A 13,926-nucleotide genomic window follows, 5' to 3' on the forward strand; every position below is an offset into this window, starting at 1 on the left:
AGTTTCCTTTTTGCAGGCTCCATCTCCAATTGCCAGTTTTCCCTGAACTAAGGGCTGTACACTAGCTACTATGATGTCTCCCATGCACAGCAAACATACATAAGAGGAGATCAGGCTCCACTATCTCTCTGTAGGCTGTTTTAGAGCGCTATAGACAGCCCATCTGAGATCACCGGGATCACTACTAGGTGGAACAAAATAGTGAGGACAGGGGTGGACTCGCCATAGACCTTACAGGGAAATTTCCCGGTGGGCTTATGCCCAGGAGACCACCGATGCTCTTCTCATGGCCACTAACCAGGTACATAAAGATCTGATGCTCTCAGCATAAATGAATGTAGGAGCAGGCATTTACTCTCCTGGCCAACGGCCTTCCATAGGACGATGATACAGTTTCATACTGTGGCATGGGTGGCAGTATTTTGTTGGTGCTGTATTTTGCTCGGCAATACAGTATTGCTGGCCTAGTTTAGTTGTCCCTGCCTACTTGTGTTGCCCTGCCGTCCATCAGTTTGGATGGCACCTACAACTTTGGGCCACTTTTATTTATTTTTTCCAGGGCTTTAAGTTCCCAGTCTGCCCCTGAGTGAGGATGTCAAGAAAACAGACCTTGTCCTGTGCTATGCAGCGCATGGCAAGAAATGCTCCGATGCTCCACTCATACATGAGTGAAGAAGAGGTTATATTTGGGTTCAGCTCTGAACCCGGACAACCACTTTAGGCTCAGTTGTCTTTTACCATTCTGTGTAGGCTGGCAATGTACATTTGTATTGTCGATCCCATATAGTTATTGGTAAGGGTTCTTTCGCACTTGCGTTGTCCGGATCCGTTGTGTACTCCATTTGCCGGAATTACACGCCGGATCCGGAAAAACGCAAGTGAACTGAAAGCATTTGAAGACGGATCAGTCTTCAAAATGCGTTCAGTGTTACTATGGCAGCCAGGACGCTATTAAAGTCCTGGTTGCCATAGTAGTAGTGGGGAGCGGGGGAGCAGTGAACTTACCGCCCGTGCGGCTCCCGGGGCGCTCCAGAATGACGTCAGAGCGCCCCATGCGCATGGATGACGTGATCCATGCGATCACGTCATCCATGCGCGTGGGGCGCCATGACGTCACTCTGAAGCGTCCCGGGAGCCGCACGGACGGTAAGTATACTGCTCCCCCGCTCCCCACTACACTTTACCATGGCAAACAGGACTTTAGCGTCCCAGCAGCCATGGTAACCATTCAGAAAAAGCTAAACGTCGGATCCGGTAATGCGCCGAAACGACGTTTAGCTTAAGGCCGGATCCTTTCAATGGGCATTAATTCCGGATCCGGCCTTTCGGCAAGTGTTCAGGATTTTTGGCCGGAGCAAAAAGCGCAGCATGCTGCGGTATTTTCTCCGGCCAAAAAACGTTCCGGTCCTGAACTGAAGACATCCTGAACTGATTTCTCTCCATTCAGAATGCATGGGGATAATCCTGATCAGGATTCTTCCGGCATAGAGCCCCGACAACGGAACTCTATGCCGGAACAGAACAACGCAAGTGTGAAAGAGCCCTAAGCCTAAAATACTGTTAGTGGCCGGGGGGGTGGGAAGGGCAGGAAAAGATGATGGTCACTTGGCCGTGGTCCACATCGTAACATGTGATTCCTTCAGCCCGGTTGGCTGCATGAGAAGGATACTGTATTTCCATGGTCCCATGTTTTCTCTTGGCCCCCCTATAAGATACTACAGCTAAGTTATAAAGTCCCATCATGTTGCAGGCTGGGCCTGGAAAAATATTATAGGGGCAGCTGCACTTCCTTCTGATCGCTGAAGATCCTGGGAATAAGACCGCTCCCGATCACACAGTGATGGCCCATCCTAAGGATAGGCCATTTATGTACATTCCTGGAAAACTCCATTCAATACAACATGATGACGCCATTTTTCCCCCAGAATAGAAAAGCACCTGTGCTGTATACTTACTGCTCCCAGAATATTTCCTGAGCTGCCTTCCAGATAAAAGAAGTCTCCTGAACTTTGAAGCTCTTTGGCCTGAAAAATAAAAAATGATATATAAAATGTGTGTGTGTATATATAATAGGGCTGTGTGCATGAGGCCATAATCTACATATTTATCTAGTACAGCCCTGTATTGTAGTGCAGAGCTGACTTCACATTTCTGCAAGCTTCAGAGCTGCAATCTCTTAGCATTCCTTACTTTTACAACATCTGCCCAGAGGCAGCTCATCAGAAGCTCGCTAATCTGACAGCTCCTCATTTGACTACTAGCTGCTCCTCCTGCCCCTGCCCCATTTCAATACACAAGATGCACGGCTGAGTGTGCATGTATTGAGACTGACGGAGACACTACATCCCCCATAATGCATAACAGCAGAGTATGCTCTCTCCAGACCGTGAGCCAGCAGGGGGCAGTGCTTCTTCAGACTGACAGTTAAATAGAGTATGTCACCACCAACATCAGTACTGAAGTAAGCATACCACCATATAGGTTAGATACCCCAAATACCTTTGTTATGAAAATCCGCCCCCCCCCCCCCTAATCCAGAGAAATGCTTATTTTTATTTTTATGCAAATAAGGTTTTCGGTGCACTGTAGGCGGGGTTGCTCTATTTGGTGCATTCATTGCACATGGCTTTCACTGCATCATCACTACCAGCTCTGAAATCTCAGCGACTGTCAATCAAACAAGAGTGAGGAGGCAGCGTTACTGGCAGAGTGATGGTCGACCAAAGACAGGGGCCCTGCTCACGGTGCATAAAAATAACAAAAAGCATTTCTCAGGATCAGAGGACGGGATTTTCACAAAAGAGTTATGGTTATGTTTCAAACCACCTACCTGACATGGAAGTATGCTTCCTTTGAAACCGATTTAGTAGGGTCCCATAATGATTTTTTTTTTTCAGTTGCCAAGAGTACCTCTGCATATTTTTGCACCATATGCCTGTTTTTCATGTCAGCACTTTGACTTCCTGTTCTTAATATCACTGCATCCTGGCAGAATGTTTACATGGTTTATCTTCTACAGGGAGTGCAGAATTATTAGGCAAGTTGTATTTTTGAGGATTAATTTTATTATTGAACAACAACCATGTTCTCAATGAACCCAAAAAACTCATTAATATCAAAGCTGAATATTTTTGGAAGTAGTTTTTAGTTTGTTTTTAGTTTTAGCTATTTTAGGGGGATATCTGTGTGTGCAGGTGACTATTACTGTGCATAATTATTAGGCAACTTAACAAAAAACAAATATATACCCATTTCAATTATTTATTTTTACCAGTGAAACCAATATAACATCTCAACATTCACAAATATACATTTCTGACATTCAAAAACAAAACAAAAACAAATCAGTGACCAATATAGCCACCTTTCTTTGCAAGGACACTCAAAAGCCTGCCATCCATGGATTCTGTCAGTGTTTTGAGCTGTTCACCATCAACATTGCGTGCAGCAGCAACCACAGCCTCCCAGACACTGTTCAGAGAGGTGGACTGTTTTCCCTCCTTGTAAATCTCACATTTGATGATGGACCACAGGTTCTCAATGGGGTTCAGATCAGGTCAACAAGGAGGCCATGTCATTAGATTTTCTTCTTTTATACCCTTTCTTGCCAGCCACGCTGTGGAGTACTTGGACGCGTGTGATGGAGCATTGTCCTGCATGAAAATCATGTTTTTCTTGAAGGATGCAGACTTCTTCCTGTACCACTGCTTGAAGAAGGTGTCTTCCAGAAACTGGCAGTAGGACTGGGAGTTGAGCTTGACTCCATCCTCAACCCGAAAAGGCCCCACAAGCTCATCTTTGATGATACCAGCCCAAACCAGTACTCCACCTCCACCTTGCTGGTGTCTGAGTCGGACTGGAGCTCTCTGCCCTTTACCAATCCAGCCACGGGCCCATCCATCTGGCCCATCAAGACTCGCTCTCATTTCATCAGTCCATAAAACCTTAGAAAAATCAGTCTGGAGATATTTCTTGGCCCAGTCTTGACGTTTCAGCTTGTGTGTCTTGTTCAGTGGTGGTCGTCTTTCAGCCTTTCTTACCTTGGCCATGTCTCTGAGTATTGCACACCTTGTGCTTTTGGGCACTCCAGTGATGTTGCAGCTCTGAAATATGGCCAAACTGGTGGCAAGTGGCATCTTGGCAGCTGCACGCTTGACTTTTCTCAGTTCATGGGCAGTTATTTTGCGCCTTGGTTTTTCCACACGCTTCTTGCGACCCTGTTGACTATTTTGAATGAAACGCTTGATTGTTCGATGATCACGCTTCAGAAGCTTTGCAATTTTGAGAGTGCTGCATCCCTCTGCAAGATATCTCACTATTTTTGACTTTTCTGAGCCTGTCAAGTCCTTCTTTTGACCCATTTTGCCAAAGGAAAGGAAGTTGCCTAATAATTATGCACACCTGATATAGGGTGTTGATGTCATTAGACCACACCCCTTCTCATTACAGAGATGCACATCACCTAATATGCTTAATTGGTAGTAGGCTTTCGAGCCTATACAGCTTGGAGTAAGACAACATGCATAAAGAGGATGATGTGGTCAAAATACTCATTTGCCTAATAATTCTGCACTCCCTGTATGTTCATCAGCTTCCTATGGGATTTTCTGACCAATCTCAGCATCTCAAATTTTTTACATGAAACGCTTTTATTCCATATGCTAATTAGGTTCTGAAGGTGCCCAGGGGCGGCGTTTATGCGGACGGTGCCTTTCACCTAAAATGACCATTTTACACCACAAACATTATGATATCCATTGCATTCCCCATATTATAATCTTACCTTTCATATTGCTGTCCATCGCCTATTTTCTCTTAAAAACGCTTTTATTCCATATGCTAATTAGGTTCTGATGGTGCCCAGGGGCGGCGTTTATGCGGCCGGTACCCATGCTCCACGGCGCAGTTCAAATCAAACCCCTCCCCTTTCACCCCTCTGTCCCACCCTAGGTTCTTCAGACTCCATCCTCCCGTCATTGACAAATCCGGCGCCTGCACCATTCAACATAATCCTCGCGCCTGCGCACTCCATTACCCACTAGGGCAGAGGCAGCAGAGCGTTTAATGCGCATGCGCTGACCTGTACCTCACAATCTAGCCGGCCGAAGTAAACTGCCGCAAGATCGGGATGTACGGGCCGCTGCATGCGCATTAAACGTCACTGGCCTAGGGAAAGCTGAGAGAAGGCTGCTGCGCTACTGCGAGTACCGGCGGTGGTCCCGGGTGTCGGACCCCCACCAATCACGCACTGATGACCTGTCCAGAGGATAGATCATCTGCATTTAAAAAGAGGGTTTTCCAGGCTTTTAATATTGATGACCCATCCTCAGGATTGGTCATCAATATCAGATTGGCGGGGGTCCGACACCTGGCACCCCCGCCAATCAGCTGTATGAAGAGAAGGCCGTCTCCTTTCTCTCTTCCTGCTTGCACAGCGCATGCCTTCTCTCTATACAGCGGCCGGGTGATATTGGTGACTTATCCTGAGGAGAGGTCATCAATATTAAATGCCTGGAAAACCCCTTTAAGTCTTAGAAAACTCTGTTAACTCATGATGTGTGCAAGATAAGTAAACAGTTATCATTAAACGTTTCCTTAAACTGGAAAATGATGATCAAAGACGTCCTCAAGGAAATGAAGCCGAACAGTCACTAGAATCCAACGCTTTATAAACATGACAAGACATCTCAAGCTGATAAATGACATTTCTGTGAAATCCTATCAAATATACCAGGAAAGTCACCCGCAGCATTACATTATTTATCATGCTCTGGCGGTGGAGATAGGGGCATCGTGTTCAGCAGACGGATTTATGTGACCATTTGGTGCAAATCACTCCTGAATATTAAAGGGATTAAGTATAAATATTCAATGACAAATGTGTACTGTTGCATTAATATTTTGTGGCAGGCAACAAAAACAGTCACTTGCTGCAGTATCATAAAATAACCAGATTGTTCTGCACACTGGTGTAGTCGGTCCATTTAAGGGGTTTTATGGAATCAGGAGTCAGAAGGAGAAGGAGGTGAGGAGTCTGATAAGTGGAGAAAGAGGCATTTTTCTGCAATAAGCTTTATAACGTTTTTTCATCTTAGCGTGTACAGTAATAGTTATTTATAGTAAGAAAACTAAGTTTAATTTTTAAAGAGGTTCTACAGTTTCTAGATATTGATGACCTATCCTTAGTTTAGATTATCAGTATTATATTGGTTGGGGTACGACTCTCAGCACCCTTGTAGATCAGTAGCTTGAAGGGACTGCGCTGCTTGTACGAGCACTGCGAGTCTTCATCCTTTACATGGGGCTGTTTCTTGCATGCTGAACATCTGGTAGTGAAGGTGCTGGATATTTAGGCTTTGTCCCATTCACTTGAACAGGAGGACAATGCTACAGTGTGCATGTCAAGGGACCCATGTAAAAAATTAAACGGTTACAATGCAGCAGCCCCTTCAAACGGTGGATTGGAGGGGGATCAGAGAGTCAGAACCCACCGATCTGATAACGATAGTATTGATATCGTCCATAGTAACCAATCACAGCACAGCTTTCAAGAGCAAAATATGAAATGAAAGGTGCATTGTGATTGGTTGTTATGGGCAATAAACACAGTTTTATAAATCTCCCACATTTGTATTGGGGTTTTAGTAGCTAACAGGATTACTGTGGATCCTTGTAGTTACCTGTCCTCTATGTGACTCGTTATTTTCTAGACCATCCACCTGGAGCAAGTTCTTGGCAACACCAATGGTGGGAAGACCAGTGAGAATCCCAAGGTGACATGCTACTCCGAAACCTGGAGAAGAATAAAGGAGACGTAATTAATGCAGCCGTACAAATGGTGGTCGTTCGCCAGTATTATAGGCGGAAGAAAATCAATAGAATATTCCTAAGTCTATCTAGCTAGAAGAATGGTTGGTACCCATATGGTCAACTATTGATTTAAAGGAACACTCTGGGCAAAATACCTAACACCCGGCAAGGACCATTCCTAGCCAGGTCTAGGAGCCTCTCTTCTTTTTTTTCCAGTAGTAAGAATTGATTCATATTCTCTTATGTACTTCCCCAGGAGTCGCAGCAGACTCCCCTCACGCCCCCAGGAGTCGCAGCAGACTCCCCTCACTTCCCCAGGAGTCACAGCAGACTCCCCTCACTTCCCCAGGAGTCACAGCAGACTCCCCTCACTTCCCCAGGAGTCACAGCAGACTCCCCTCACTTCCCCAGGAGTCACAGCAGACTCCCCTCACTTCCCCAGGAGTCACAGCAGACTCCCCTCACTTCCCCAGGAGTCACAGCAGACTCCCCTCACTTCCCCAGGAGTCACAGCAGACTCCCCTCGCTGTTTGAGAAGGCACGGGAGATCGAAGTAGCGCCGTGGCCTCCTCCAACTTTTCCTAGGCCATGTGACGTCAAGTTCATCAGTCACACAGCCTAGAAGCAGCTCAGCCCCTTTGAAATGAATGGGGATGAGCTGCGATACCAAGCACGGCCACTATACAATGTACAGCGCTGTGCTTGGTGAGCACTGAACTGTGCTTGGTGATGCCTTCTCAAACAGCTGATCGGGGGGGGGGGGGGGCCTGGGTGTCGGACCCCCAACCAATCAGATAATTATGCCTATCCAGAGATTGGTCATCAGGATCATAAATTACCCCTGTGATGCAGGACTCCATTACCGTCCACAAGAAGCACCTGAAACACAAGAAAAATATGTAGGAGAATATCAGAACCAGTACACTAAGGGATATTCATGTGGTCACTGCACAATAGGCATTAAGTCAACCTCTACGTGTGAACATACCCTTACAGAATTTACATGAAATAATGCATGTCCTCTCGGAAGACAACATTACAGATAGTCAACCTACAGGACAGTACTGATTCTGTGCTACTGAATCTGTATTATAATCCAGAGCTGCATTCACAATTCTGCTGATTGCTGGAAAAAAAATCTAAGAGCTTTTCCTCAAACAAACACGTGTACTGGATCTATGCACTGAACGTGGTGTGAACATGATCAGACACCTCTCACCTATGGCGCAGAGAAAAACTTTTTTTGGGGGGGGGGGGGGGGGTGTAGGGCTTAAGTTTAACCCTTAGGATACCGGAGGTTTTTTCATTCTCATTTTTATTCCCCATCTTCCTTGAGATGTAACTTTTTTATATTTCCGTTCACATAGTTATATGATGGCTTATTTTTTGCGGGACAAGTTGTACTTTCTAATGCCACCATTAATTATGACATACAATGTAGTGGGAAGCGGTAAATAAAATCCAAATGGGCTGGAATTGGAAAAAAAAAGCAATTCCTTAACCGGTTTACGAGTTTTGTTCCCACGGCGTTCCGTTTGTGGCAAAACTGGCCCATGCCCTTCTCTGGGTCAGTACGATTACAACGATACCCCATATGTATATGTCTAAATAGTGTAAAGATACATTGAAACTTTGAAAAAAAAAATTGTAATATGTACTGAGCTGTGTGGGGGCTCATTTTTTGCGGGACAATCTGTAGTTTTTATTGATACCATTTTGGAGTGTGTGTGACTTTTTGATCACATTTTCTTAATTTTTTTTGGTCAACAGAAGCAATGAAAAAAAATAGCAAATTGGACATTTTGATCTATTTTTTTTTGTTACGCCACTCACCGTAGTACAGGTGTTTTCGATTACGGTGATACCCATGATGTTAATATTTTTTGTTATTTAGGTATTTATTTTTTTATTATATGGATGATTTTAACTTTTATATTCTTTTAAATGTTTAACAGTTTTTTAAAACGTTTTTGTAATGATTTTGAAGCTTGTATATGAGCGTACAAAATGCATTTTTTTTATTTTGAACAATCATTGATTTTTAAAATGCATTTACCGTATTACTGACTATTGCTCATTTCTTATGTTGGCCTGCCACCTGGTGGCCAAAATAGAATTGCACCATGAATACCCTCTGCCTCTTCAGTGAGGCTGAGCGCATTTAAATCAATTACTGGCATCCTCATTGGCCACAAAGGATGTCGGTAACAAACCAGCGTGCGCTTCTTGGTTTTTAACACTTTAGATGCCGTGATTTCACTTGATCACGGCTAGAGAAGAGCAAATTTCAGGTTATGAAATTTGTTCACGCTTCGTTTACTGGTAAAAGGTGAATTGCGTTATGGATTCCGTTACCACGGACCATAATGCAATACTATGGTGGAATGCCTTTAGAGGCATTCCGTCATAATAGAAGTCTATGGGCTGCAAAACGGATCCATCCTGTTTCCGTCATGCAGGAGAGATGGCCAAAAGTGTGCCAAAAACTGAGACCGCCACAGGCTTCAGCTCTGGTGATAATGGCCGGGTGTGATGGATGCAATCACTCTTTCACAGGTACACGGCACTATAAACCCCAGGTCCAGCTCACCTGAGGCATCAATCTGGAGTCCTTCTCCTGCAGCCTCTTCACTGCCTCCACCAGTGATGGTACTTCTCGAAAGGCTAAGAAGCCAGCTATGTAGGGGGCATCAAGGGTCACCATTTGACAGTCCTCGTAGATTACCTAGAACACACCAGGTATAGTGGCAGCAATAAGAAATTAAAAAGTGATTGCTCCAACGTATTTACACTGAAAAATGATGAAAATGATGATGAAAAAAGTTTTCTAATAGTCTTCGACATCTATGCAGACCTGTGTCTCCATGGTAACAGACTACAAACAAACCCTGTGTAGTCTGATCCTGTAGTCATTCTCTCTTCCCTTAGTTCTGATGTAGGACAGCAAGAAGTAGGAGGCAGATGGAAGGAGAATGACTGCAGAGGGATTGTTTGTAGTCTGTTGCCATGGAGACACACTGGTGTACATAGAAGCTGTAGACACAAAACAATAGGAGAATATAGTTAGAGAAATTGATTCATTTTTCAATAAAAAAGAAAAAACTAGATCCATTATATTAATTTCTACATCCTGGTGGCACGGACTCCTTCACACATTTAGCACTCCGGGTGGATGATCCACATTGGTTTTGGGTTTGCAGTGACACTTACCTCCAGATCTGGGTAGCTCAGTACTATGAGTGAGGCACATGCACTCGTGTCATCTTCCTTTACATAGGACAGGTCCACTCCTCCAATGCGCTCCAGGCCATGGAAATTAGGGATATTCTGCCAGGTTTCAGTGTTGCTGGTGATCAACCTGTCTTTCAAGATGCCCTGCTCCCTGGAATGAAATGGACAGTCGTCCTCCTCAGTCAGGAATACTAATGAAGTTAACACCACATTTCTGAAGCCCCCCCAATATAATCATATTGTCTATGACAGGGAATGGCGAGCTTCGGAAACTCCAGCTGCTGTGAAACTACAACTCCCAGCATGCAAACATAATTGCCAATTCTTCTAACTCCCACAGAAGTGAATGGAGCATTCTGGGAGTTGTAGTTACAGAACAGCTGGAGTGACGGAGGGTGCTACGGTAACCCCTGGTCTATGAAGAAAGAGAGACCAGGACTCTGGACAAAAAAAATATTTTTAACTAAAAGGTGTACTTTTGAACTAATGGTTGTCTGTGGATGACACTATTATGGGGGATCTGTGGATGACAATGTTATGAAGGATCGGTGGATGACAATGTTATGGGGGATCTGTGGATGACAATGTTATGGAGGGGATCTGTGGATGACAATGTTATGGAGGGGATCTGTGGATGACCCTCTGTTATGGGGGATCTGTGGATGACAATGTTATGGAGGGGGATCTGTGGATGACCCTCTGTTATGGGGGATCTGTGGATGACAATGTTATGGAGGGGATCTGTGGATGACACACTGTTATGAAGGATCGGTGGATGACACTGTTATGGAGGGGATCTGTGGATGACGCACTGTTATGGGGGGATCGGTGGATGACACTTATGGAGGGGATCTGTAAATGACGCACTGTTATGGGGGCATCTGTGGATGACGCACTGTTATGGGGGCGGGGGATCTCTGGATGACACATATATAGCATCTTATGCTGGTCCCCTCTGTCATGCCCCGCTGACAGCAGTCTTCATATGTAAAGTTTAGTCATGTAATCCTCAACCAGTGGCTCTGCTTTGTTAAACTACCGTAATCGTCTGTAGTAGTACTCCCTATCAAACTGGCAGGCCGGCAGCGGAACGTCACTCACTCTGTCACGCTCCGGCTTCGCCAGCTTCATTAATGAAGTGGGAGTAGCATGACGGAGTGAGTGACGTTCTGCTGCTGGCCTGCCAGTTTGATAGGGAGTACTACTACAGACGATTACGGTAGTTTAACAAAGCAGAGCCACTGGTTGAGGATTACATGACTAAACTTTACATATGAAGACTGCTGTCAGCGGGGCCCGGTATAATGGAGTACAGCGACCGCACCGGGCCCCGCCGCGAGTGTTGCCGGCCTCCAGCTCCTCCTCCCACCCAGCGTGATAGAGCTCTGATACATCGCAGGCCACGCTGTGCAGCACAGCGGCTGGTGATGTATCCGTGTCAGCAATGTAAAAATTGCACCATTCGCTTTATAAGACGCACTGCCATTCTCCCCCCACACTTTTTTTTTGTGTGTGTGTGTGTGTGTGGGGGGGGGGGGGGGGATAGGTCATCAGCATTAAAACCCTTTTAACTTCAGCTGGAGCTGGATAAATATGTATGTAGTGAGCTCCCCCTAGTGGGGGTTGAAGGCAGACAAAATTTTATAAAATTCCAAGGGTAAGTCCACACCTGTGGCAGGCATTCTATTCCTGCAGTCGGACACCGCCAGGGGCTGCCGCATCCCATTCACTATAATGGAGTTTGTTGGGTTTCTGGCATGAATGCCGGCATTCTACCAAACAAACGCTGCCTGCATACAAGCTCTTCTAGCAGTCTTAAAGGGGTTTTCTTGGCGTCCGATAATGACGACTGATCCTCAGGATAGGTCATCAATATCTGATCCATGGAAGTCGGACTCCTGGTACCCCACCCATCAGATGTTTGAAGACACCAGGGTGCTCTGTTGAGCAGTGCGGTCTCCTCACAGCGCCATACATGGTATAGTGGCCGTGTTTGGTACTGCAGCCTAGGTCATGTGACTGATTAATATGACGTCATTGCCCTTGAAAGAAGCCAGGGAGCTCACTGGCAGTGTAATCTTATACAAATCTGAACAGGCAGAAGAAGAAGACAGCCACTGACACGTAGCGCATTCACATCCATTTGCACTATTCTGTGTGGACACAACTTGAAAGTGCAGCAACAAAAAGTCCCAATCTCTCTGGAAGTAGTGGAACTACAAATCCCAGCACACCGTGCGACATCATGGGACCTTCCTGTCCCACAGCAGCAGGTAGGAAAGGCTGCCCGCGGTAATGCCCGAAAAAATAACGTGCACCAGAAGCGGTCCCACTTGCCTCTCCCATGCCTGTAACATCTGCTCGTCCATGGCTTGGCCTGAAGCTTGGTTCTCGGTTTGCTCCGCGGACGCCATGGTGACAGCACAGAGGCTGACCCACTTCCGGCATGTCTCATCACCGCACACAACGGCGCCCTCTGCTGTGTGTTCTCCGTCACTGCAGCCAAATAAGGAACGTGTGACGTCATTAATGCTGTGCTGTCGATAGAGCGTGTCACTCATTATGGGGGCATCTTCACCGTCTTTTAGAGCCGGAATGCAGGGTATATATTTTCAGAGAATTGTATTACTTCTCGAAATTGTAAAAAAAAAAAAAAAAAAAAAAAAGCGACGGTTTCAGAGACGCTTATGAACGAACAACCAATAGAGGGCGCCATGCACCTACTTTAACACGCGATCATATGAAAAACCGCCAGATGGCGCACTAGGCTACGTCAGACACTCATGGCTGACTGCAATAGAAGTGAAAGACTAGAAATCCCAGAAGTCAGCGGTTCAGAAGTTCAGCCCGTAATCTATAAATACACTGTGAACCCAACAGAGGGCGCACTTTTCACAACGTCGCTTTTAATTATGATGACAGAAATCTTACATCCAATAGAGGGCGCACTTTTACCAAACTATAATTTAAACATGATGACAAAACATTCAAAAACGATAGATGGCGCTATACTGTGAGGCGGAGTGGTGGACAGCGCCATCTATCGGGATTGCTGTTGTTTCTACCCTGTTCACAGCTCTAGCACACTGTAGTAACGGATCTATCATGAGGCAGAACGGAGCTCTGGATCTGGTAAAGAATTCTCCGCTATCCGTCAGAGGATATCAATAGCGGAAGAAAATGTCCCCATTCATTGTCAATGGGGACCAAAATGCATTCCGTTCCGTTGGCTACTTTCACATTAACGTTTTTTTTGCGGATCCGTCATGGATCTGCAAAAACACTTCCGTTACCATAATACAACCGCAACCGGATCCGGTTCTATTATGTCTTCTATAGCCATGATGGATCCGTCATGGACACCATTGAAAGTCAGTGGGGGACTGATCCGTTTTCTATTGTGTCAGAGAAAACGTAATCATCCCCATTGACTTACGCTGTGTGCCAGGATGGATCCGTTTGGCTCAGCTTCGTCAGGCGGCCATCGTTTTGGTGTCCACCTCCAAATCGGATCCTTTTCCATTCAGAATGCATTAGGGCAAAACTGATCCGTTTTGGACCGCGTGTGAGAGCTCTGAACGGATCTCACAAATGGAAAGCCGAAACGCCAATGTGAAAGTAGCCTTACATTGTGTGTCGTGACGGATCCGTCTTGCTCCGCACCACATCGCGGACAGAAAACGCTGCTTGCAGCGGACGGATCACAGACCCATTTAAGTTGAATGGGTCTCGATCCGCCCCGCCCGCTGCACGGATGTTGCCCGTGCATTGGGGACCGCAAATTGCGTCATGAACTCCACTGAAAGTCAATGAGAGACGGATCAGTTTTCTATTTTTACCGGAAAACGGATCGTCCCCATTGACTTGCATTGTGGGTAATGCCGG

At 45.7% G+C, this 13,926-nt stretch overlaps 1 protein-coding gene across 1 annotated transcript in view; it reads right to left on the minus strand.

Annotated features, from left to right (window-relative positions):
• Positions 1-12,507, minus strand: part of ENDOV (endonuclease V) — a 32,331-nt gene extending 19,824 nt beyond the window's left edge. The window contains exons 1-6 of the mRNA XM_044299065.1: positions 12,379-12,507; positions 10,021-10,192; positions 9,401-9,535; positions 7,650-7,689; positions 6,681-6,793; positions 1,956-2,024 (exon numbers count right to left, since the gene is read on the minus strand). Of these exons, the coding sequence (XP_044155000.1) occupies positions 1,956-2,024; positions 6,681-6,793; positions 7,650-7,689; positions 9,401-9,535; positions 10,021-10,192; positions 12,379-12,455 (606 nt within the window). The 5' untranslated portion in view covers positions 12,456-12,507. The remainder of the gene's footprint in view (positions 1-1,955; positions 2,025-6,680; positions 6,794-7,649; positions 7,690-9,400; positions 9,536-10,020; positions 10,193-12,378) is intronic.
• Positions 12,508-13,926: the final 1,419 nt, after the last annotated feature.

Source organism: Bufo gargarizans, chromosome 6, assembly GCF_014858855.1.
Source record: "Bufo gargarizans isolate SCDJY-AF-19 chromosome 6, ASM1485885v1, whole genome shotgun sequence".
Lineage (NCBI taxonomy): Eukaryota > Metazoa > Chordata > Amphibia > Anura > Bufonidae > Bufo > Bufo gargarizans.